This window comes from Neofelis nebulosa, chromosome 8 (genome assembly GCF_028018385.1).
Source record: "Neofelis nebulosa isolate mNeoNeb1 chromosome 8, mNeoNeb1.pri, whole genome shotgun sequence".
In the NCBI taxonomy this organism is placed as follows: Eukaryota; Metazoa; Chordata; class Mammalia; order Carnivora; family Felidae; genus Neofelis; species Neofelis nebulosa.
The window spans coordinates 131,991,016-132,017,313 of record NC_080789.1 but is presented as its reverse complement, the minus strand read 5'-3'; the positions used below and the strand labels follow the sequence as shown (position 1 = coordinate 132,017,313).

General features: G+C 48.7%; 1 protein-coding gene and 1 long non-coding RNA gene across 4 annotated transcripts in view; one reads left to right on the top strand and one right to left on the bottom strand.

The window, feature by feature from the left end:
• The window catches only part of PROSER2 (proline and serine rich 2), a 45,248-nt gene extending 28,146 nt beyond the window's left edge, over positions 1-17,102 (top strand). For all 3 annotated transcript variants that reach the window (XM_058681920.1, XM_058681919.1, XM_058681921.1), the window contains exons 3-4: positions 11,797-12,049; positions 14,099-17,102. In XM_058681920.1, coding sequence (XP_058537903.1) covers positions 11,797-12,049; positions 14,099-15,132 — 1,287 coding nt within the window. In that variant the 3' untranslated portion in view covers positions 15,133-17,102. The remainder of the gene's footprint in view (positions 1-11,796; positions 12,050-14,098) is intronic.
• Positions 1-25,998, bottom strand: part of LOC131483598 (uncharacterized) — a 36,339-nt gene extending 10,341 nt beyond the window's left edge. The window contains exons 1-3 of the long non-coding RNA XR_009247796.1: positions 25,908-25,998; positions 24,167-24,305; positions 18,605-18,757 (exon numbers count right to left, since the gene is read on the bottom strand). This is a non-coding gene — a long non-coding RNA (uncharacterized LOC131483598). The remainder of the gene's footprint in view (positions 1-18,604; positions 18,758-24,166; positions 24,306-25,907) is intronic.
• Between the last annotated feature and the right edge of the window lie 300 nt (positions 25,999-26,298).

Here is a 26,298-nt window from a genome sequence, read left to right as displayed (position 1 = left end):
CTGTAATCAAAACCGTGCACACATCTCCCGTGCTGGTTTGTTTGTGTCTCTTTCCGGCCAGAAGTACAGGCTTGAGTTAGCCCTGGTGCAGAATCACCAGGGTGCCTGGGTAGAGATAACCATAATTAAGCCCTTAGACTGGACTGCGGGGAACGCCAGGGCACTTATGGTCTTTCTTAGGAGATTGCCAAGGTAAGCACGGCGTTTAAAGCCATGTCGGGAAGGCCACAGAGGCTGATTTCTCTGTGCTGCTCTCTGCCCCTGTTCTGCCTCAGCTGTGGGACGGTGGGGGGGGGGGGGGCAGGAGGGGATGTCTCTCATCAGCTTAGATTATTAAATCAGCAAAGCCTGACTCAAGCATCTGGAAGGTCATTTTTGGTGTGTGTAAAAAGAAAATGTGAACATCACTTCACACTCAGCCAAAACAACTACTCTAGGCTGCCCACCTAAGAGACTGGCCGTGAAGAGATCTTGGTTCACTTCAAGAATATTTTTAGCCATCGTAATCTTGTCCATGACTTTCTTTTTGTCTAGAATAGAGGTGAGTTCTACTACTTCTTTTTTCTCCCTCATGAGGAGTTACCACGATTGTCTCAGTCTGCAGTAGTCAAGCCACATTTCTTTGTTTAAAAGAAAAAAGCCTCAGAACTTAATTAATTCAGTAGTGTTGTAGGCAGGCGTTATTTTAGTAGGAGTAGGGCTCCTCAACTTTCTTGTTCAGCCAAACAGAGGGTTTTTTTTTTTTCCGCTCCACACTCCCCGCAGAATGAAACTTCTGTCCCAAATCGGCACTCCCATAGGTGTATCGAGGATTGTTGACTTTTAGAACTGTTGGTAACTTTCGTTATAAAAGCCCGCCATCCATGGCACCTGGCTGGCTCAGTTGGTAGAACATTTGACTCTTGATCTCGGGGTTGTAAGTTCAAGCCCCAGGTGGGGTGTAGAGATTAAAATAAGATCTTAAATAAGATCTTCAAAGTCTCTCATCCAGCTTATCTGGATGTTCCTCTCAGAGCTCCGCTGGGACTAGGCAGACCTTTCTCCTGTCTTCTTCATGTAGGAGGGTACAGACGTCAGCAACACCAGGACTTTGCCTTTCTCACAGGAGACACGTATAGCACGCGTGGCAATTACTTAAGTAGATTTAGCGTTTTGAATTTTCTGGTTTGCATATAGTAGAGATTATTTCTTCACGACCATAATATACATATTAGGGGAGAAAAGTATATACTCTCACGTTCTTGAAGCAAAGCAGTGTTTCCCCGGGAGGCTGACAGACATTGCCTGATGCCAACATGGCAGGGTCGAATGGGCGAGGTATGGTTCTCTACATAGTTCTTACAGGTCTGGAGATTTGTAGCCCAAATTGGCTACAATTTGGCTGATAGAAAAGAACAAACATCACTGATAGAAAAGAAACTTAAAAAAATGTTCTGCTGCGAGCCCACTTCCTTCCAAACACTAGCACAAACTGGAGTTTTCTTCAGTTCGTTTCTTCCAGAGAAAGCTGCTGTTTTCGTTTGTCCTCACTTCCTATCTTAGTTCTTTGGTGCTGAGTTAGCAAATGCCGCTTTCCAAAAGCACCAGGGACCCCCACTGCTGGGCCTCTGGCTTTCCTCCCTCCTCCACATGAGCCACCAGCCCCCGGCCTTGCTTGCTGCTGCTGTTGTTTTTCAGTATGTGACAGCTGTACTGAGGTGTCATTCATATACCACACGGTTCACCCATTCAAAGTATGCTAGTCAGTGGTTTTTAGTAGATTCACAGAGTTGTACAACCACCATCACAATCACATTGAAAACATTTTCATCACCGGGGCATTCTGGGTGGCTCAGTCGGCTGAGCGTCCGACTTCAGCTCGGCTCATGATCTCGAGGTTCACGGGTTCGAGCCCCGCGTCGGGCTTTGCGCTGACCGCGCAGAGCCTGCTTCAGATTCTCTGTCTCCCTCTCTCTCTGCCCCTCCCCCACTCACATTCTTTCTCTTTCTCTCTCTCAAAAATAATTAAACATTAAAAAAATTATTTTAACGTTTCCATCACCCCCAAAGATACCCCGTGCCCTTTAGCCGTCACTCCGTGTCTCCCTCCAGTTCCCTCTCACCTACTTCCTGGCTCTACACACTTGCCTGTTCCCACCTCTGTGTGCTCCACGCGTTGCCTCCTCCTCAAGGCCTGTCTCCCTCTCTCGCATCCCTGCCTGGGGGATGGGCCGCGCCAGCATCTCGTGGGGGGGGGGGGGTGGAGGGGGGAGGGGAACAGGAGGAACAGACGGGGCATGTGCCCCTTTCCTGGCCCTGAAGACCCTGTTCCCCTGCCCCTGGCACTGGGCTCTTCTCTGTTTCTGCCTTCTCCTCCCTTCCCAGGTGCAGGCAGAGGCCCGGTTCGTGTGGAGGGCAGCTTTTGGTCTGGGGAGTCAGGCAGCAGACTGAGCCCACAGCTTTTTTGGGGGGGCCGTGCCCCACAGGTCAGCGCTCAAGGCCAGCCTGAGCACAGAGAAGGCGCGCGGGCACACACGCCAGGCTCGCGGCCTGTGCCAGCCTCTAGCCCCAGGGAGAGACCCCAGATGGGGTGAGGATGCAAGAATCTGAGTTTTTGAGGACCCCGGCCTCTGAGCTTGGATAAGTATGTCATTAGAAACAGAAATGAGGTGAACAAAGCAAAAAGCAAGAATAGACTAATTCTAGTCTCGGCCACGCCATGGAGTAGTTAGCAGCTGTATGACCCTCGGAGTCATTTCATTGCCTCTGAACCTGGCGTCACATCTTCCAGTGAAGGAGCTGGACTGATTGATCGGTGTGTTGTGTCTTTTGTCCTGTGGGTCCTGGAATCTGTCTCAGAACACAAAATGGTTGCGTGGGGCCTGCCCTTTCTAAGTCCATCTTCTTTTCTTTTTTTAAAAATAATATATTTTTAAATGTTTGTTTATTTTCAGAGAGAGAGAGCACGAGTGCCCACAGGTGGGGAGGGGCAGAGAGAGAGAGAGAGAGAGAGAGAGAATCCCCAGAGGCCTCCGCACTGTCAAGTGCAGACTCAGTGTTGACACAGGGCTCCATCCCACGAGCCGTGGGATCATGACCTGAGCTGAAATCAAGAGTCGGACACTTAACTGACTGAGCCACCCAGGCACTCCCTAAGCCTATTTTCCAAATGAAATCTTATGTTGGGACTTCTTGCTTTGATGTTGGATTAGATCTGCGGGGGTTTTATGCTCTGTTCCTATTTTCGCCCCTCACTTGGTGTCAGAAGTCGGCATGTGTCTTAAGCTGAAGGGCTGGTACAGGCCAGTTGCCCGTTTAATTTTACTGTCTGTACACCTAACCAAAGTAGATTCTCTAAGAAACTTGTGCATAGCCCTATCGAAACGCTGAATTGGGGAAGGCAAAGTAGGAGGAAGAGGGTAGGGAGCATTAATATATTTCCTCAGATGTCTTATTTGATTATGGTTGTTACCACTATCACATCATCCTAACCACCCGTGATGGTTGTAATTATTAATTACAGGGGCCTCTGTTATGCCAAGAGCACTAGTGATTTTAGACTTGCAAGGTTTTTCTGTTCCATCACTGTGCTAAACTACTCCGCCTGGAGAGGAGACACATTTGACATGTCTTACGGTGAGTCTGGGGAAGCAGGAGAGTTAGGAGGCTGAGTGCTGAATGCATAGGGGACAGGGTGGTCTGGTAAGATGGAGGTATGTGGGGGAAAGAGGAGGCAGGAATGCCCTACACCATACACTGTGACCTTCCAGATGATCCCACCAGTGTTCAAGAAATCCTAGAAAAATCACAAAATGAACGGTGTCGCTGGATTTCGGAGGAAGCTTTCCTGTTCTGGTTGGCAGAGGGACAAAGCAGACAGACATGGCGAGGAGGCAGCTGACGTTTTGGTCACAGTGACGAGACAGCCTGTAAGCTCTGTGGGTGGTTCAGGGGTGCCTCCCACACAAGGCTCCTCTTTAAGGGTGAACACCCCAGTGGGGCTGCAGCCCTGGGTGAGGGACAGCTACAGGAGAGAAGCTAATAGGAGGTGCTGGTTCTCTGTTTTATTTCTCTCTTTTTTAAGTTTATTATTTATTTTGAGAGAGAGGGGGCGTGGAGAGGCAATGAGGGAGGGGAAGAGAGAGCACGTGAGTGGGGGAGGGGCAGAGGCGAGGGAGAGAGAGAATCCCAGTCAGGCTTCATGTTGTCAGCACAGAGCCTGACGTGGCCTCCAACTCAGGAACCATGAGATCATGACCTGAGCCAAGTCGGACGCTTAACCAGCCGAGCCAACCAGGTGCCCCTGATTCTACACTTTAAATCTCTGTCAAATCTCGTCTCCTCCTCTGTTCCCATCACCCCTGCTCTGGTTTAGGTGACCCTTGAAATCTCATCCAGGTTGCTTCCCACATTCGCTATTCCTCACACGATAGCCAACGTGACCTCTTTGGACACAGATATAACTGCCCCCCTGTGTTTGACTCTCACCCACTTCTTTCAGACTATTGGCAGATATCATTTCCTCACCAAAGTTTTCCAGATCAGACCCCTTTCCCAAAATTGGGGATTGGTACCCATTTCCTTAACACCCTGTAGTCACCTCGTCAGAGCCATTTCTAGACTCTGAAGTAAATACCTGTTTTCCCATCTAAAGCCCTCTTTAGATGATCAACTAGACAGCAAGAACTTTATTTACGCTGTTGTATTTACATTGCCCGTGTTCAATAGACACTCAAATATTTGCATGTATGATTCAGTAGATGCTATGGAGTAGGCTGGAAGTGTGGTCACATTTAAATTGGACCATAAAGGATAGGTAAGAGGTGGCTATGCAGGGACAGGCACTGATGATGTGAACACAGGCACAGGAGATGTCAGGTGGTTTGATCTGATTAGAGTACGGAGCAAGAGTTGGCAAACTACAGCCTGTGGACCAAATCTAGGCCCCTACCTGTGGTTTTTTGTTGTTGTTGTTTATATGTTTTTGAGAAAGAGAAGACAGAGCATGAGCAGGGAGGGCCAGAGATAGAGGGAGACATAGAAACCAAAGCAGGCTCCAGGCTCTGAGCCATCAGCACAGAGCCTGACATGGGGCTTGAACCCACAGACCGCGAGATCATTGACCCAAGCTGAAATTGGACATTCAACTGACTGAGCCACCCAGGCACCCCTGGACCCTCACTGCCTTTGTAAAGATTTATTGTAACAAAGCTAGACCCGTTCGTTAACACACTGTACATTCACACTACATGGGCAGAGTTGAGTAGTTGCCATGGTAAAGCCTGCAGAACCTAAAATATTTACTCCCTGTCCCCTTACGGAGGGAGTTACCACCCCTGCAGTAGAGGAGAAAGGTGAGAGCAGTAAAGAGATGAAATGTGAAAAGTAGATAGGGCTGGATCCTGGAATTCTCAGAATAAAGTGTAAATTCCTTAGTCACATGTTCTGTAGATGACCGTATTGGGTTTTTTAAAACCTATTTCTCTTTCCCTTGGTCCAGTGCTCAATAGAAAATAGTCAGGAACGCTTTATGCCCATTTTCCCTCACGGTACCTTGCCCCTCTTCTAATGCCTTTCACACTGATCCTGTTTTTACAGGGAGTGTTGAAGTTTTCAGGGACTGTACACTGCTAGGTATGCAGACTGATAAAATTACACGGATCTAGTTAATATGAACCTGCTCTAATTTCAGCTAGAGAAAAATATTCTTAAACTCAGTCTTTCCTCCCCACCCCACCCCCAAAACATCTCAGGAAAGGTGGAGCAAAAAGATAAGCTAAGAACTAAAATTAAAATCCTAGGGCACATTGTTCCAAAAGTTGACATTTAAAAAAATTTTTTTTAATGTTTATTATTTAATTTTTGAAAGAGAGACAGAATGAGAGCAGGGGAGGGGCAGAGAGAAAGAGGGAGACACAGAATCCGAAGCAGACTCCAGGCTCTGAACTGTCAGCACAGAGCCCAAGGTGGGGCTCAAACCCACACACTGCAAGACCATCACCTGAACCGAAGTCAGACGTTCAACCGACTGAGCCACCCAGGTGCTTGTAAAACTTGACATTTTAAAAACATATATACAAAACTTGATGGCAAAAAGAGGAAAATTCCAGGCCAGTCTGTCTTGTGAACAGAGATGCAGAAAGTCTAAACAAAATATTAGCAAATCAAATTCAGTGATGTATAAAAAAGATAGCATCACAACCAGATTGGTCGTGTTCCAAGAATGCAAGGTTGGTTTAATATTTGAAAATCAATCATTGCAATTCAGCTCTTGGACAGAATAAAGGAGAAAAGGGGTATGATCGTCTCTCCTCAGCCTCCTCGGCCACATCATCCTTTATGTGGGGAGTTGTCCTATGGGATGTGGAACACCGCTCCTGGCCTCCACCCCCTAGATGCCAGCGGTGCCCACTCATCTGTGACAACCAGAAGTGTTTCCAGGCACTGCCAAATGCCCTGTGAAGGGGAACCTCTCCACCTGCTGAGAACCACTATAATACATAAAAAGAGATTTGACAAAATCCAAAACCCACTCATTATCTTAAAAGCAAACACACTTCGGGCACCTGGGTGGCTCAGTCGGTTGAGCGTCCGACTTCGGCTCAGGTCACGATCTCAGTTTGTGAGTTCGAGCTCCATGTCGGGCTCTGTGCTGACAGCTCGGAGCCTGGAGCCTGCTTCAGATTCTGTGTCTCCTCTCTCTCTGCCCCACCCCCGCTCACGCTTTGTCTCACTCTGTTTCTCAAAAATAAATAAATGTAAAAAAAAAATGTTTAAACAGACAAACAAACACACTTGGGACACCTGGGTGGCTCGGGCTGGAAACTGCAAGACATTCTCAAGAGAAGTCACAGAACCAAATCAGTGCCTACCCAACATTAGCACGTCAGTATTTCCCAGAGTGTATGTTAACACAGAGACTGGAGGCCCTTAACGTTCCTGATGCAGCAGATCTAAGGTGGGGCCCAAGCATTTGTAGTTCTAGGTGCTGTGGCTGCTGGTCGAAGGGCCACAGTGTGAGAGCCACTAATCTGAGTAAGTGAGGGCGTGTACCATATTAGAGGAGTCAGAACGTTGGAAAATTCAGTTCTCCTCAACTTGAGGAACTTCTGTGTAGTCCCCGTCAAAGTCCCGGCAGAGGGGTGTGTGTGTGTGTGTGTGTGTGTGTGTGTGTGTGTGTGTGTGGGTGTGTGTGTGTAGCTGGGTGTCTGGAAACTGACAAGCTGATACTAAAATTTACATGGAAGTAAAAAGGGTCGAAAGAGCTATCACAGAATTAAAGACGAACAGCAGAACCGGAGGGCTTTAAACTACCAGATCTGGAGACTTGTAATAATTAAATCAATGTTTTAGGGGTTCCTCGGTGGCTCAGTCAGTTAAGCAACAGACTTGGGCTCAGGTCATGATCTCACATTTGTGAGTTCAAGCCCCACGTTCGGCTCTCTGCTGTCAATGCAGAGCCTGCTTCAGCTCTTTGTCTCCCTCTCTTTCTGCCCCTCCCCTGCTCTTGGGTACACGTTTATTTTTCTCTCTCAAAAGTAAACATTTTTAAAAAAGAAAAAGAAAAATACCACTTTATTTTTCTTTAAAAAAGAAAAATACCACTGTGTTAGTGGTATATGAGTAGACAAGTAGACAAACAGATAAGAGAATTCATAAACAGACAGACACGTACACTGTCATTTGACTTACAACCAAGGGAATATGCAGTGTTCAGGGATAGTATTTTCAAGGTCCGGTGCTGGACAATTGGATGTCAACTTAGAAAACAATGAGGGGCACCTGGGTGGCTCAGTCTGTTAAGCATCTGACCCTTGATTTCCATTCTGGTCATGATCTCGTGGTTGTGAGTTCGAGACCCGTGGCAGGCTGTGCACTGACAGTTTGGAGCCTGCTTGGGATTCTCTCTCCCCCTCTCTCCTGCTTGCCTGCTATCTCTCTCTCTCCAAAATAAATAAATAAACATTAAAAAAAGAAAGAAGACAATGACTCTTGACCTCACGCCATACATAAAAGTTCATTCCAGATTAATTGTCGCACTGAATATGGAAAGTTAAAAATAATTCTTCTAGAATAAAACAGGTGAGTATCTCCATGACCATGGAGTTGGTAGTGGTTTCCTAAATAGGACACAAAAAACTCTAACCATGAAACTTTACATTAAAATTAAGGACTAGCCATCACAAGACTCCCATTAAGAGAGAGAAAAGGGAAGCTAGTGAGTAGTGGCCGATACTTGCAATAAATATTTCCAGTAAAAGATTTCTATCTAGTATGTATAGTCCTGTATTTTTAAAAAGACAACTGGATAGAAAAATGGGCAAAAGATTTGAACAGGCACTTTGTATGAGGATCTCCAAATGGCCAGTTAAGTATCATGGGGAAAAAACATGGCCCAACACTGTTCATCTTCTTGGGAACGGACCGGACATCAGAATGAGACTCGCGTATGCCAGCTGCATGGGGAGAACAAGCAGGCGTGCCCATGGGAATCACACTGGGACAGGCATTTGGGGGAACTGTTTGTATCTACCATAATGGACACATATCTGTGACCCAGCACTTGTATATAGGTTTATATCTGGTGGATGTGTATTGCTTATTCTCCCGAGCCGCATTCTGCTCTGTCTCCTGACCCAACCCATGCTGTGGATCTCTCTCCAGAGACTTTCCATTCTGTCTGCCCACCGAACCCGGGTGCAGACAGGTGCCTTTCCCTGAATCCTCCGGCCTTGAGGATCAAGCTAATACAGTCAAGCCCGGTGGAGACATTTGCATGTATTCTTGGGTTAATTATACCAAAAACAAATGGATGCCTTAAACGAAAGAACGGTCTCTAAATCTGTGGAGCCAGCAGGCTCTGGGATGGTCTGGGAGTCAGGTGCTTTGGGCGGGCTGGCGCGCATTTGCGTAACCTCTCAGATCCCAGTGTGAAAAGCATTCCCCTGCACCGCCTGGGTCAGCTCTTAACTGAGTTTGCTTCCACACCTTTTCTGTTGTTTTATCAAAGTTCACACTCATAGAGGGTCAAGTAGCTTCAAAGTGTTATGAAAAGCACCCCTCCCCCAACTTCCTACTCACTAGAGGACACGACTTTTAACTCCTACCCATTTGTTATTTGCTTTCTAATTGACATTTTACTCTATATCCTCCCAGTATTTTATGTATGTGGGTATATATTAAGTATGCACATACTTGAGAGACAACTCTTACTTTCCATCTGCATTTTTCTCACTTAGCATTACATTGTTCGGAAAACACCATTTAAGATTCCTGTGTAATATTCTGTCTGTGAATGTGCCTTGATTTGTTTAACCATACCCTTATTGTTGGACATTTTTTTTAATGTTTATTTATTTTGAGAGAGAGCGAGGGAGTAAAGGAGATGCAGAGAGAGGGAGAGAGAGAATCCCAAGCAGGCTCCATACTGTTAGCACAGAGCCTGATGCAGGGCTCGATCTCACAACCACAAGATCATGACCAGAGCAGAAATCAAAGAGTCAGATGCTTAACCAACTGAGCCACCCAGGCACCCCTGGACATTTTTGTTCTCTCGCTACTGTGAATATGAATATAATTAATATACATGCGTTGTGTGTGTGTGTGTGCATGTAGGTGTGTATATGTGTGCACGTTACTCTAGGTAAATGGGTTCATAGATATGTGATTTTCTCATAACCATAGTTTTCTATGGTTAATAACCTTTCGGGTTTTATTTGCTTGCTTTGTGCTCTCAGCCCTCTGGCTTGCTGTGCATCAGACTGGTTGTTGTCTGCACGGCTGACGTCCCGGGGATGTCAGTTGAGTCCCGAGATCCCCTTTGGCTTTCTCTCGTCCTCCCCTGGTCCTGTGTTGTTTCTTGGTTTACTCCCTCATCTAGGGGAAAACCACATTCCCCTACCACCCTGCAGAAGCTTTCTGAGAAAGGCATATGTGGGGGATGCACTGTGTAGACCTCACGTGTCTTAAAACATCTTTATTCTACCATAACCTTAATTTGGTTAGGGGTAGAATTCTAGTTCTCCGTTCACTCCGAATCTTAAAGGAATCATGACACTATCTTCTGGCTTCCTGCTGAGAAGTCTGTTGCTGTTCTGATTCCTGGTCTTTTGTTTTGTGACCTGTTTTTTCTCTCTGGGGAGCTTTCACGATCTTGCCCTTGCCCTCCGGTGTCATCGGTGTCCTGAGATTTCACAGGGAGGTCCCTCAGCCCGCATAGGTCTGTTTCATTCTTGTTCATTAGATTTTCTGACGGCCCCTTTACATTCGGAAACTCAGGTCTCTCAGCCCAGGGGCCTCTCCTTATTTTACTTATTTATTTTGATTACTTTCTTCCCCTCTGTTTTTCTGATTTATCTTTCTGGAGCTCTCATTATTTCAGATGTTGGCCCTCCCATACTTATCCTCTGATTTTCTTATCTTCCTTATTTTAAAACAAATTTTGACTATTTGTTTTACTTTACTAGTGTCTCCACTTTACCTTGTAGGCTTTTATTTCATTTTTCAGTCCTGTGGTCCGAGTGTTAATTTCGAAGAGCTGTGTTTTTGTCTTGTGGGTTTTTTTTTTTAAATAAGATCATATTCTTGATGGATTCCGTATCTCCACAACTCCCTGAGGATATGAATGGTAATCTTGTTGAAATTGTCATCATTCTGCATAGTTTGTTTTTGTAAATTGCTTTCTTTTCCTTTTTGTCTGTTCGGCTGCGTCTTTCATGGTGAGACTCCGTGATCCTTAGGCGTGTGCACGTGTTTAAGAGGAGAACGTTGAGAAGCTGGTCAGAAATCAGGGGGTTTGTTGACTGTCCTCTCCCCTGTAGGGGCATGTGGCTGAGCTGCTTCGTTGGGGAGCCCATGGTGTCGGCCCCTTTGGCCCTTGGATTCAGATACCTCAGGGAAGACTTCCAGACTTCAGTCCAGAGGGCATCAGGTTGGCTTCCTTTACTGCTCGTTTTCATTGTGGTCTCTCACTGTCAACTCTGCTTCAGATCCCTCTTTTACCTTCTTTTGAAAAACATCTAGTTTTCTGCCGGGATGACCTCATTCCTGCTGAACCACTTCTGCTCTTTACACAGAAGTGGCCCTTCCTCTTGGCCCTCTTGGCCCCGCTCCTCTTGGCCCCGCTCCCAGTACCCTCAGCACCTGCGAATGGGGGGGCAGCGAGGGGCTCCCTTGTACTCAGCAGGTGGGTCACCGGCTTCCCACAGCTGCTAAAAATCAGATTCCTTGGGTCTCCGGAGTCGGCTGCACCTGTCCTGCGGCTGCCTAACTTCCCACACTCTGTTACTGCTGTCTCTTTTCCTCGTCTTTTTTGTCTTTGTGATTGGTGCCTTCCAACAAAAATGAATCCCATTATTGTTTTCGTGAGGTTTCTGGAGGAAAGGAAGCTAAATATGTGCATTCATGGCCATTGTCTTTATCCAAAGATGTCCCCCACTGCTATTGTGGGAAGACATCAGAGAGCAGGAAGTTGAGAACAGTGTTCCTTCCCAAGGAGGCTTGGAGAAGAATTCTTTTTCTGTCATTGACTCCCTAGGAGCCATAAGACTGGAGTTAATAATAGATTCTAAGACGCTTTACTTGCTACAGTTTCTTGGCAGCGTTCTTTTTCACGCAGGTACCACGGGGAGGACACAGGCACGGGTTTGTCAGTGGGGCCACCTGAATGGCAGATCCTCCCCGACGGGAACTTGTAGAGGGACGTGGATTCCACCCAGGGCTCTGCAAGAGATCCTGACTTTGTCATGGCTTCTCTCTTCAGCAAAACAACTGTTTGCTTTCTCCCTTCCGTTCCCAACCCCCACACCCGTTACACAGGATGATGAGAGCCTCAAGTACCTGACACATGAGGAAAAGGATGTCATCCTGTTTTTTGAAGAGACTATTGATTCCCTGGAAGATGATTGTGAGGAGCAAGTCCTGTGTGACAGCGGTGTGCACTCCCACTCTCCAGGGTCTCTGGACGAGAGCACTTCCAGTCACTCGGAGCCAGGAGATGTCATCGATTTAGTGCAGCCGGCACCTGAGGAGGGGGAACCCGAGTTCCTCCCGGCTGCGACTGAGACAGCAGGTGAGGAGCAAAGCCCAGTCCCCAGCCTCTGACTCGGTTCGTTAGTGTCATTCGGGACACTGTGGTCTTCCCGTGTGTGTGCCAGTGTGGACGCTGTGGGGGTTTTTCCAGGGTGGAGTTTGAGTATCCAACCAGTAGATGCTTTCGTAGCATATTAGGAGATAACACATGAAGGGAAAGTTCAAAGGAACTAGAATAAAGAATGAGACTGGCAGACCATACGAATCTATTTCATATACAGTAAAACCTTGGTTTGTGAGCATAATTCGTTCCAGAAACATGCTTATAATCCAAAGCACTCGTATATCAAAGCGAATTTCAAGAACCATTGGCTCGGTTGTGATCATGTGATGTTCAGCATCACGTACTACTGATATCAGTCTTGCTCGTTTATTAAGTTAAAATTTATTGGAAACGTTTGCTTGTCTTGGGGCGCCTGGGTGGCTCAGTCGGTTAAGTGTCCAACTTCAACTCCGGTCATGATCTCGTGGCTTTTGAGTCTGAGCCCCGTGTCAGGCTCTGTGCTGACAGATAGCTCAGAGCCTGGAGCCTGCTTCCGATTCTGTGTCTCCCTCTCTCTCTGCCCCATCCCTGCTCGCACTCTGTCTCTCAAAAATGAATAAAATTTTTGTTAATATTAAAAAAAAAAAAAAAAAAGAAACGTTTGCTCATCTTGTGGAACACTCGCAGAACATGTTACTTGCAACCCAAGGCTTTACTGTATAGTAAAAAGAAAGAAAGAAAATTGGAATTGACTTCCAGGTATAACAATTCATTCTACAAACAGAACATACAAGGTTCTGTTTATATATATTTTTTTAGCCTGTGAGGTTTGATCTCAGATTTTGAACAATCTTATGCCCCCTCTTTCTATGGCACGACTTCCCAAGGTGGGAGTATTTGGGCTAAAAAGTTAGCTGGTTCAGGAAAACAGGAAAAGGGCAGCAAGAGTTTGGCTTAATGTCTACTTTGCAGGTCTGTTGGATTCAGGGCAGCCTCAAAGGAGAGGCGTGCTTTTTGTCCTTTGAGTGCTGTGAGAAGAGCAAGGGGGTGGATGAGGTGGGATTGTCTTGCACTGTTTCTCCTGACTGGAAAAGATGTTGGAAATAAACATAGCAAGGGGATAAGGATTAGAAAGGTGGAGGGAAAAACAGAAGGGAAAGTATTTTGGCTCTTACTACAAAATACTGCCATTTGTCACAAGCGTCTAGAAATACTTTTTCTCCCTCTGTGTGCGTGTGTGTGCGCGTGAGGCTGTGCATTACACCGATTTCACAGACTGGGGTTCCAGACTACAGATGAGGAGCTTAGTTTACAGCCGTGTCTTCAAAGAAGAGACTTAATTACAGATGTCCCGTTTTTATCACACGTCTTTGAAGTGTAGTTCCTAAAATGCATTTGCACCTGCTGGTCCTTTAAAAGTGCCAGATCATCTGCTTGTGCCAAGGAAAACACTTAATGGAGAGAAAGCCGCCTTGCCCATCAGTGTCTAACATGATACTTCCACAGCGGTTTTAAGTGCCTGCCCCAGCAGGCGTTGGGTGAGATTCTGAGGATACAGGGATAAAAATTAGACACGGCTTACAGTTTTGCAGTGGGAAACAGGTGCGTGATTGTAAGTGCAAATAGTATTTGGGTGACCTGCGATCTGTATCTGTTTAGGCGGAGGAGGATGCCACCCGTCCGTCCCGTCTCCATTTTCCCTCGGTGACACCCCCTCCCAGGAGGGTTATCGTTCCCTCCTGTTTACTCGCCTCCTTAGAAGCCTGCGTGCGCGTGCACGATGCGCGTCCCAGGTCCCGAGCATTCAGACGCGAGTCTTTCACCATCACTGATCGTTTCCTTCTTGCCAAGTAGGGGGTGAGACTCACCCAGGACCTTCTCCTTCACTGTTCCAGGGAGTTTAGGCGACAGGAGGTGCTGCCGCTGACAATGGCATTATGTCCCCCTGGGGGGGAGGGGGGGGCTCTTAAATTCAGCAAGAAGGCAATGGGATGCATTTATTTTTACATAAGGTGGTAGCTTATGAAGATTCCGCCTCCTTTTCAGGGGCTGGCCCTGCCGGGAAGGAAGACAGTCCGGTCCTCGAATGCGGGAAACCAGAAGCCCAGGGTCGTCCATCACCAGACCCCGAGGCTCCAGAGGCCCCTCCGGTGCTGCCCTCCCAGCCGGTGGCCGCCCCGGCGACAGAGCCCCCCAGGAGAGAGCTGCCGGCCCCCGCTGCTCCCGCGGAGCACCCCAAACTGCCCCGCTCCGTTCCCACCCCCCTGGTTATCGCTCAGAAAATGTCCGAGAAGTTGGCGGGAAGTGAAACATTTTCACCGGCGTCCCCCACCGAGGAGGGCAGGCCCGGGGAGTGGAGGACGCTGCCCTCGGCGACCCCTCGGACTGGGGGCCGCCTCCCGTGGCACAGACATCCGGCGCAGCCGGCGCCCAAGGTTCACCGCTTCCCCAGCAACATCAGCGTGACCAACAGCGCGGGGAAGGAGTTCAACAAGACCATCTCCAGGGCGGCGGTCAGCGTGCAGGAGCGGAAGGCCCGGGTGTTGGCCAACATCAACGGGGTCTCTTTCCTGTCCCCGGGGGACCCTGAAGGCCGGGCCCCCGGGGGTGACCTCGCGGAGCAGGGGAGCAGCGGCTCTCCGGAGCAGGGGCCGCGTGGCCGGAGCGAGGCCGGCCCTGTCCACGAAGCCGTGTCCGTGCAGGCCGGCGGGCAGCCCGGCGCTCAGCGGTCCCGAGGCGTCCAGACGGAATGGTCCCCGCCGCTGGCCAACGGCTTCCAGAGCATCCACGACGTCCTGAAGAGCGAGCCCAGTGCCTTCGTCTCGACCGGAAAAACTGTCACCTTCCGTCCAGACCCGGCTCTCACCAGCAAACTCGCTCGCCAGAACGCCAGCAAGAGCTTTTACGAGCACCGGCAGCCGGACTGCGGCCAGGATGCTAGGAAGCGGTCAGGTTCACTGCCCAGGGCTGTGGGCTTCAGACCCCAGGGCATCACCGTCCAGTTCTCTGGCCGCGGTTCCACGGAGGAGGCCCGCCGGGAGGCCCTGCGGAAGCTCGGCCTTCTCAAGGAGAACTTGTGATGGAGAATGAGAGCGGGGCTGGGAGGCTGGGTGGCCAGGGCAGGGGGTGTGCACGTAAGGGGCGGAGCAACAGCCCCCGGGCTGTGCCCTGTGCAGGGAGACACGTGACAGGTGCCAGGACTCCGTGGTCTGGGCCGAGGGACTGGGGACAGTAAGTGCCACCCGGCTCTGTGGCCGCATCTGAGTAGGAATAGCCTTCTGTGAAAGACAGTCCGGCTCCATATCTTGTCTTCCTTTTTCCGGGGGCTCAGAGAATAACCGTTAACACCCGAAATGCCATCGTATCTTTTGAGGATTCAGAAGGAGGGGGATTGGGTCTGATTTGTTATTCTTCAGTCCCTAATGTTGACTTGTATCCCAAGGACGTGACACGCAAGCCAGTTTAGGTCTCTTACACTCAGTTATCTATGACAGCGATCTCCCCCTCCTTTTCTAAGAAAATAAAAACGAAATGCCTGTTTAATTTTTGTAATGTCTTCAAATACTTCTTTGGGTCTTCTGTTTGGTTCTGAAGGATAAAGGATGGTGTGTTAGCCCTAGACGTGCCTTTGTTTCTGGGTAGAATTTGGTTTGCCTGTTTTTTAATTGAAAATTGAAATGAAACCTTTAGAGTATGATTTACTATAATTTTGAGTTCTGGGAGTGGAATGGAAAAGGGTGGATTTGGAAAAGGTGGTAATTTTCAGAAAGCAAGTCTGATCAGACCGCGGGGGCCATGTCACTGGGGGATACGTGGGTGAGTGTGTATTGTGTATATACGTGTACATAATATGTGTTTATAGAAGCCTATGTGCGCGCACACACACACACACACACACACACACAGGTATCGTATACACATTCATTAGTACACATACATAAACTTCTTAAAACCCTATCAAGTGACTACAGGATGCGAGACAGGCCTTCCCGTTCCCTTGACAGATGCTGCTGTCCCAGCTGTGATGGGTGACATCGAGACTAGCACCTTGAAAAGGGCACATCTCCATAATCAAAGTGCTTTCTCCTCACCCATAAGTTGCTCTGTACACAAGAAGAGTAATAGCCCAGGTAGGCTTCCAGATAAGCAGACAGTTCCTTCTTTAGAGAAGAACACTTTTAAGAGATGTATCACCAAATTTTAACCTGCTTTCAGCTTATCACCCAATTTTAGTTGTGCATGTTCCAAGGCAGCTACCGAACAGACGGAAACAAAGAAATTCTTAAGACCCCTTCGTGTTCTGGGAGCAAGACCTTGGGATTCGTTTTCAAGGGGAAAAAGCAGCAAACTGGTTTACACGATGTGAAAAGAACTGTATTCTCCCAGACTATGTTTTACAAGCTGAGTTGTAGCCACAAGCATTATTAAAACTATTTAAGGCTGGAGTCTTAAGCCTCTAAAAATAGACTGGGAAGGGCCACGCTTTTAAGTCACGCCCTTCTGTTATTCTGTCTCAGCCAGTGTCACAGAATCAGTTTCTTCCTGTTGAGTATTATTTCAATTCATACTTTTAAGTGTGCTGTGAAGTGCATCCTTTATAGTATTCGTATATAGTATGTATCTGCCTTATAGCAAGTTACATAAAATGATTGTCATTTTTTTCCTTAGAACTATAGTTTTTAGTGTCTCATCCGGCCCGTGTCCTCCTGAAATAATCTTATAGACTCTTGATGGATTTAATTTAAATAGGTGCTTTGATTTTTTTTGGTTTTGAAAATAGTTTTTATTGTACTCCTATTTATGTTGGATTTGTTTGAAGAAGTCTTGAGGGATGTATTACCTTTTTACAAAGTGAGATGCCGTACATGGTGTTTCAAATTAGAGGGTCTTGATTATGGCTGACATTTTAAACATCCTTTAAATACGAGGATTATCTCTTTTAAGTTATCCTATGACTTCATTGTGATTAAGGTGAACTTGACTATGCAGGAGTATATTTGTTCTCGTAATGACATTTTTGGAAAAATAAATGTAGAGATTTAAGTATAAACAGCTTTGTTTTTGCATTTTATACTTATACTCAGTTATTTTAAGTGGTTATAACCTTTCCTTCTATTTATTCATAATTATACTGGCTATTAATCTGGTCATTTCTTGGGCCCCGAACCCTAGTAATGAAAGCCATGTTTTGTATGAGGCTCAAATTACAGCTGCTGATGAACTAACTCCTGTATGTGTGCGTATCACATTAACAAAAACATCTACTTTGCAAAGAGGCATTAGACATTCACAAGGGGTCATCTTCAAGGGAATTGTAAGGACCACATTTCAAAGCAAAATTGTAACGAAAAGAAAAGATGAATCTTAAGTGCCTAATTGTTTTCAACGTGATACCTGTAAATCATTCTCCATTTATCTTAATACTTGAAATCAGGGGGAAGAAAATTTTTTGCTTTTAGGAGGGTATGTACACATGGCCAAACCAGAGTCTCACCTGCAAACAGTAATACTTAGCAGTTACCAGAGTGAAGCATCTGTCCCGGCCCCTCTCCTGCCCGCTCCGCTGGGTGACTTCTCTGTGCCTGCTAATCCACACAAAACTGGCAGGAAGTCTGATCTCTGCTTTTCTCACCCCAGCTCACACTGTCCTCTCACAAGCCCTGTTGAGGCACAGGGTGTCACTGAGTCTCTCAAAGTGCACACGGCCTGAGCCTGCTCCACTATGGGGTTCTTCATGCAAGATTCCTCATGGGGGGGCCCCCACAGGGCCTCCCCTTTTGAAACCAGCTTTCATGGAGACCTTAGCAGAGTTCATAAGTGAGGCCTCAAGGGACCCTTAGGATTGGCCTTTTTATTTGTAAAAAATCAGAAACGGGGAGCCCTGGGGTGGCTCAGTCACTGAATGTCCAACTCTTGGTTTCAGCTCAGTCATGATCTTGTGGTTTGTGGGTTCGAGCCCCATGTTGGGCTCTGCACTGACCATGCAGAGCCTGCTTGGGAATCTGTCTCCCTCTCTCTCTGCCCCTCCCCTGCTCGCTCGCGCTCTCTCTCTCTCTCTCTCTCTCAAAAATAAATAAATAAAAATTTTTTTAATCAGAAATGTGTTCTCTTGTTAAATTCCAACCGCTCTGGCTATGAGGACTCTGACTCTTCAGAGGATTTGGTGGTGATGTTTTTCGTACAGGTGATCTAAGAAATCAGTTCTTTATGTTTATTCAAGAGGAGTGAAGAGAGAGAAACAAGATAAATATGAAAACAATACACTCTTATCAAGAAACGTGTACCTGCTGTGCTGTTTCCCTAAACGAGGTAGCAGAATGAGGCATTGTTTCTTCTTGGAGTGATTTTTTATCGCCTGGGCAAGTTTTAATAAACTTTTCTCCCTCGACTCTCCCTTGGGTTCTTAAATGTTTGTCATCAAACCCCTGGGTTCTCTGAAGGCATGTAACTTGTTTTCGTGTTTTTCCCCTGCTCCCGCTGGGTGACCCCACTGCCTGCCCACCCGCCCCCACCAGGGGCAGGAGGAAGGGGAGGCGTGTGAGGAATGCTCACCTGTGAAAGGTTCGTGTTGTCATTGAAATGACAAGCCACCAAACAGGTTCTGTTTGTTCTCTTCACAGCAAGGCTTTCTCTGGCTTTACCGTATGGGAATGAGCTCGTATCCTTTTCTAATCTCCTCGCTGGACAAGCCCTGCTCTCAGATACCTGAGAAAAGAGAAGGCAGGGCCGTGAGTCGCCGTGTCCTGGGAAGATGGGGACTCTGCAACAGAGGCCGCTGGCCGTGTGTCTGCGCCAGGAATGCGGCCACTTGCTGACCAGGCCCGCAGGGTTCGCCCTCTTCCCCATGAGTGGAAGCGCTGCTGGGGAGAAATCTGTCCCTCTGCCCAGAGAAGAATCCGGGCAGTGGGATGGAGACCAGAGGGCACTTTCCAGCCCACGCTTTTTAGCCCACGCTTTTTAGCATTAAGAATGGTCAACCTTTGTGTGTGAATGTTTCTAGTCCTTCTAAAATGTCTCTTTATTGAAAAAAAAAAAAAGTTAACAAAACCCTTCCCTACATGTTCCAGATCCTAACACTTAAGAAATACCAAGCACTGACATCAGCAGCCAGCTCGCCCTCTTCCTGGCTACTGGCCTTTTGGGGAGGCCGCTGCTGACCCCAGGAGCCAGGCAGACACCCGTCACCGCACCTGCCAGCCGGGCTCTGCAAAGATTGCTTCTTATTATCTAACCCATATGAACTTTCAGTCAACAGTGAGCTAATGCAGGGGAAACATGGTGATTTCCAGAAATGGCCCAGAAAACCGAAATGGCGAAAGGCTGCAAGAACCATAAATGGCCCTAAGGTGGGAGCAGGGTCCACCCCTCCCTGAGAACTGTGTGATCCTGGGACGCCTCCTGGTGTTGTTTTCTGCCTTCCAGATTCCTTGGCAGTCCCCAGGCCTTTCTGCTTTGGGGGTGTGCCAGGATCTAGAGCAAAACCGAATCTGAAGGAATCTCCCGGCCCCACTGGTTGAGTCCGAGGTAGCTTTTCCTGACTCCCTCCGCTTTTTCAAGCTCCATGAAGCCAGCTACTTCCCCAGCTGAACTTGCTTCTGAGGTTCAGAAAACCTTTTCCAAGGGAAGACCCACCCTTGGAAGGGCCTCGGGGTCTGCTCTCTGGTCGCTGGAGCTCCTAGCGTGGTGGCTTAGGTTCAGAATTCAGGGGTCACCCCCCTCCCATGCCCCCCCTGCCACCTGCTGTAAAGGCTGTGGCTGTGCTGTCCGACCCCAGGCCAGAGGTAGGAATTCACATTTGGAAGCAGAGGTTAATGGAACTTAGTCCTTGATAAACACGTCACACTTCATAAACCAGCCTCCCAGTATTTGTGTGTGAAGCACTGTGCCAAGGGTAACAATAACCTGAGTTCTGGAAATGCCTTTAAGGGGTGGGGCTGAGTGGACGAGGAATCTGTGTCAGGCATAAAGGCTGCAGAGAACAGGGAGCTCTGTGCGCACACGTATGCCTGCACGTGCATGCACACTAGCATCTAGGTGACCAGTTGGTTGGTTTCTGACCTCGGCACCTGCTGATTGTTTCTGAGTGGTGTGCACCCCTGGAGCATTGGGGCGCGCTGCCAGAGGCTTGCCCTTGTTACCCAAAGTGCATTCTGGCATCCGGGGTCTTTGTAGAACTATGTAAATCCTCAGAGAAGCCACACACCGATGAGTTACTGATAGGGCAATGCTAGAAGGTTCTCTTCTGCTTCCCACTGGTCCTCTCGTTGTATAGTTTCCTGGTCCATGAGATAGGACAGAGTTTATCCTTTCACTTACATGGTGTCGAAACATTTTGAATTTGGGGAAATAACCTCTACCTTGTGAAGATTTTTTCAAAGAGCAGAAAGGTTCCGGAAGGGCCTCCCGGAGTTGCTGGGGCACCACGACCAGGCTCTTCCCGACTCACAGTCTGTGTGTTTGTGACACTTCTTGTAAGGCCCTTTATTTTTCAGTCCAATCTTAAAGACCAAATGAACTCAATTAAAATGTTAATAATGTACAACAGTTGCCTGGAACTAATGATTTGTGAAGCTTAGGAGTTGAACCAAGTGGTGCCGAGTATGACAGTGTTCACAGATTCACTCAGCAAATCTCCGCGTCCTGTCTGTATGCCGGGCACTGTGAGTGGTACTAAATATTACCACCTAGTCCTTGTGGCTGCCTTCGGGTGGGGGTGTGATAACCCCTTACAGATAAGAAAATGCAGCCTTCTCTCCTCTTCAGCAGGAATGGGGGGGCTAGTAGGTCCATACCCTGGTTGCAGGGGGTGCAAATGCCCCGCTCTCCACACCCTCTGAAGCTGCCCAAGCTGCCGCAGGCTGATGCCTGCCAGCTGTCCCTTCTCCCCGGCGTGGAGAGGGCTAACCCTCCCCAGGGTCCCCGAGATCACCATCTCCTTTCCCCTCAACACAGCCCTTCTTGTCCTGCACGGAGCCACTTCCCAAAGCGTTCTGTCTGCCCGCCACTCACTGGGGCTCATCCCTGACGTGCAGCTACCCCTCAGCTCCCAGGGACCAGAGGGCGGGGCGTCTATAGGGAAAGAAGGGAAGGCAGGTGAAGACGGACCCATTTCCGCCAGTCAGGCTTGGTGGAGAGAGCATTACAGTGGGCTGTGCAGAGCTGGAGAGAGGAATGGGACTGTGTCCCTGGGCCTGGGAAAGGCCTTTCAGCGGGCTGGGGTTCTTGGAGCTGCTGCGGGTGACCCCTGCCTCGGGGGATCCAGTTCAAAGCAGGTTCCATGCCTCCACTCCCTCCTTCAGGACTTGCTTTTGGAATCCGGAATTGCCAGTCGTGGTTTCCAACACCCACGTTGTGCAGGACTCCCATGCACACACAGCACACGCAGCTAGCCGAGTTCACCGGGGACATTGCCCAATCTGCTCTTTGGCAGTCCTTTGAAGTTGTGGTTGTTACTGGAAAGGCAGCCAGGCTCCAGTGGAAAGTCCGGGACCCGGCTGCACAGAGCATCAGTGCTCTGAGCAGGGCAAGGCAGAGCAGCGGCCCATGCCTGGCCTCGGCCTCAGCCTCACCCTCTGCTGGAGGTCACCCAGCTCAGGGTGCTGGGGCTAGCCTTTATCACCCCATTTTATTTATTTGTTCATTTATTTTTGAGAGAGAGCATGAGCAGGGGAGGGGCAGAGACAGGGTGGGACAGAGGATCCGAAGCCGGCTCTGCACTGACAGCAGAGAGCCCTGTGCGGGGCTTGAACTCATGAACTGTGAGATCATGACCTGAGCTGAAGTCGGACGCTTCACCGACTGAGCCACCCGGGCGCTCCCATCTCCCCATTTTAAATCTCTAACCAGATTTCACTCAAGACACAACTGCAGCATAAAGGGGCGGTCCTTCCCCGATCATGTCGGAAGTCAGGACTAGCCTGCCAACATTCGCAGGTGGAGTTTTGTCTACATTTTATTGGGATGTGCCAGCTCAGAGAACTGGGCATCTCCATGCCTTGCGAGGCTCCAGCCTTCATCTAATAACGAATGTTGCTGGGGTTTAATTATGTTTTGGTTCATTTCTTCTAGGAATAACCACTTTCAGTGCCAGTTTGGGCCAGATTTAAAAATTACTCAATTTTATCTTTTAAACCAGCTTTTTTTTCCCCTCAGCTTAATCATCCACGTGCACAGTGATTCCAAATGACCACTTGCTATTTCTAGAAGTCGGATCCACCTTCAGAGGTATACCTTGCACTCAGTGTGCTCTATGCAATTCCAGGCTTCACATGAACCCCACGGGGCTTTATGAGGAGCAGAGACCATTAAGAAGACTGAGCATGTCGGACCCACAGACAGAAAGGCCTTCAGAGGCTATGGGAGCCGCCTCCAGAGGCTTACGGGGCTGTCAGAACAGATAATTCGGTGCAGCCGGAGAAATTCTACAAAGAGAGACTTGAGCTGCACACAGGGAGCTCTCGCGGGGCTAGAGCTGACTGAAAGGAAAGAAGTGTTCACGGGAGTGTGAGTCCCATCGCCATGGAGGTGTGCAAACAGACGGTGCAAGTGCACTGGAGGAGGAAAGCAATAGGAATTGTGCTCAGTGTCGCCCCTCCCAAATCTGAGAGTTTGTGATGGGTTCATATAGAGCAGGCTTTGTTGGTATCGTGACCTGAGTTTGAATCCCAGCCCTATGATAGTTGGCTGTGTGACTTAACTTCTCTGAGCCTCACTTCCTTCACCTGAAAAAATGGGGGTGACCTATAGCCACCTCATAAGGCTGTTGTAAGGACTGAATGAGATCACATATGTCAAGTGTAGGCCTGGCACAACACCTTCACCAACATCATCACCATCACCACCAGCATCAATATCACCACCATTATCTTGATCACCATTATCATTACCATCTCCACCTGATCATCATTACCACCACAAAACCCGCAAGAGAATTCCTACAGAGACTTCTGGAATGGCCATGAGCAAGTACAGTGCCATGAGGGGTGAGTGGGCACTAGCCTAATAGCCTCACTCAGACATGACTGCTCACCATGGCCCCATTCCTACATGCAGTCCTGTGGTTACTTCAGCAATGAAACAAGTTTTAGATTTAAATTCCACCGCCTACTGAGAAACAGAATTTTGCCGCTTTCTAAAAATAGGTCTCCAGAGCTTATTTTTCTTCCCCAGAACTGGGTAGGTCTGGCTTCCTGCTCACATATACAACATCAGAGGACTCCCTCTTCCAAGTTCACACTTTTCCACGTCTCCTTTACTTTCCCTGTGGGACTCACAGAGCTCCTCTCAGAGCTGGGCCCTCCCGCCCCCTCCTGAGGCCTCCTCCCAGATGAGGAAGTGCGCAGCCCAGCCTAGCGCCCGAAAGGCTCCAGGGAACACTGGGGGATTGTGTACCCCTTGGCACCTTGGCTGCCTCACTGCCAAGAAGGAAGTGCCTATTTTGAGTTGCCGGTCTGGCCAGGCTGTGGCCCTCAGACTTTCCATCCTGCACAGCCAGTCCTGGCAGAGGGAGGTGCTGGGGCAGAGGGAGGGGGGCCTCTCAGCCAGAGCTTCCAGAGCGGCCGCCGGGAAGCAGGTGGAGTGATCCGGGCCCCAGTCACACCTATCTCAGGAGGCCCCCAGGCCGGCTCCCTTCCTTTGCAGAAAGGAGGAGGGGGTTCAGGAACTCTTCTACTAAGTCACCGTTTCTCAGCCCGTCGGGACCCAAGCCAGTTCTCCTTCCAGAGTGTAGTGCTTAGACCCTGCATCCCTCCCTCCAAGAAATGTTCTCCTGGAGCCTTCCTCTGCAACTTGACCTCCCTTGCTCTGAGTGGACCCATCATGGCTTTCTCGGGAGTCCTGTGGCGGTGGGGATTGCAGGTGCCACCTGGTACGACTAAGAGTGGGCAGCATCCCATAGGAAGACCCGGGCTTAAAAGTCCAGTGCAGTGCTCACCAGTCGTAGGCACTCTCGGGTGAGCGATTCTGAGACACTGAATGAGATAACAGACGCGCATAACTTCTGAAAACTGTAAGGGTGGCAGCGCCTAGGGCAGTGTTTCTCAAAGTGTGGTTCCTCTGGCCAGCAGAATAAACATCATCAGGAAACCTGTTAGAATTGCAACTTAGCGGACTCACCTCAGATCTGAACAAGCAACTGGAGGTGGGACCCGGGAGTCGATTTGAGCGAGCCCTCCATGGATGTGAGTCTGAGGCACTGGGCTAGTGAACAGAAAACAGACCCCGCCTTGTAAGGTGCGCAGCGGCGGGAGGTAACCTGAAATGCAGAATAGGTGCTGAGCGTACGACCCTGGAAGGTAGGGACCGTGTCTTGCCATGTGCATCCCCAGTGCCTGGTGTGGCACCTGGCATACAGTAGGCGTTTAATTAATAGCCCTTGCATAGAATAAGTGTGTGGACACTAAAAGACAAGAGTAGCTCAGAAGTCTTACAATGAGTGTGTGTTATTTTTATTTTTATTTTTATTTTTTTTTATTTTTGGGACAGAGAGAGACAGAGCATGAACGGGGGAGGGGCAGAGAGAGAGGGAGGCACAGAAGCGGAAACAGGCTCCAGGCTCTGAGCCATCAGCCCAGAGCCTGACGCGGGGCTCGAACTCACGGACCGCGAGATCGTGACCTGGCTGAAGTCGGACGCTTAACCGACTGCGCCACCCAGGCGCCCCAAGTGTGTGTTATTTTTATAACTGAGAAAGCAGATAATCCCACTTAAGGAAGAGAAGGGGGTGCGGGGGGAGAGAGAGAGAAAAACAGTGGACGCGGGCCACTCTCTTGGTCCTGCCCATGACGACTACAGGGGAGAGGATCAGTGGAAACCTTCATGCAGACAAGGGGCCTATAACCCCCCCCCCCCACCTGCATCTCTGGGTCTGCCTTGAGTGGACCAAGAGGTCACAGGTTGGCTGTGATCAGCATCCATTGGTTCATCCTATGAGTATGGGAGCATCTATTATGTGCTGTCCCTAAGGACGAAGGATGGACTAGTGAGCAGGGTACACACAGTCCCATGCTTGCAAGCTGGCAGCCCAGGGAGAAGACCGGCAGATAAACACAGTAACTGCAAGAAGGTATGACAGTATTGGGGCACTTGGGTGGCTCAGTCAGTTAAGTGTCCAGCTTTGGCTCAGGTCACGATCTTGTGGTTCGTGAGTTCAAGCCCCACATCGGGCTCTCTTGACAGCTCAGAGCCTGGAGCCTGCTTCAGATTCTGTGTCTCCCTCTCTTCCTGCCCCTCCCCTGCTCATGCTCTCTCTCTCTCTCTCTCTCTCTCTCTCTCTCTGTCTCTCAAAAATAAATATTTTTTAAAAAGAAGAAGGTATGACAGCATTGTGACAGGGGAAATACAGAGGACAGAGGAGGAGGCAGAGGGCAGGAAAGGGCTCCTGTCAGGGTAGGTGGCCAAACTGACTTGAAGGGCACGCAGGAGTTAATGGGTCTATGAGGTGAGAAGAGTGTCCCAGGCAGAGGGCACGGCCTGTACAAAGACCGGGGGCAAGTGGGGACTAAAGCAGTCAGCAGGGGAGGGCACAGGTGGGGGGGGGTAGCAGTCACCCAGTGCTGGTATAAGACATGATGTAAGGCAGGGGGGCAATCCTTGCCACAGAACTTGCAGTCTAGCCATCATTCAACAGACACTTTCTAGATGCTGGGGAGACAGCAGAACAGAGACAGAGCACAAAATAAGACTCTTGGGGGGCTTACATCCTAGTGGCCAAGACAGAAGCAAATAAACCACAAAGCCAAGAACAGTGCTTCAAGGAGACGGGTAAGCGGAAGTCACGGAGGGAACACCTGGCCAGGGAGAATTGGTGAAGGCAGTGTCATGACAGGTGGGTAGAGTCAGGAACATACCAGCTCACCTCCACATCACCCCACCACTCAGGGCTCTGTGACTTCAACCGGATGGTTCCAGAATGCTGGTTTGTAATCAGAGAAAGGAAAAACTGCCACGCCTTCAGGGGAGGAAGAAAAGGACAAAAATTACTCTGCTATGCTATGCTATCCTAATAATACACTTACATATATTATGCATACTCTGTATACTATCCACACTATACAATGCTATATGTTAATGCTATATTATACTTTACATAGCATACTATGCTGTACATATTATACTACACATGGTATAGTATAGCATAATATACATACATACATAGTATAGTATAGCAAAGTATGCATAGTACAATATGTTTAATATAGTATAGCACAGCATGTTATATACTATGTATGTAGTAGTATATGCTATGC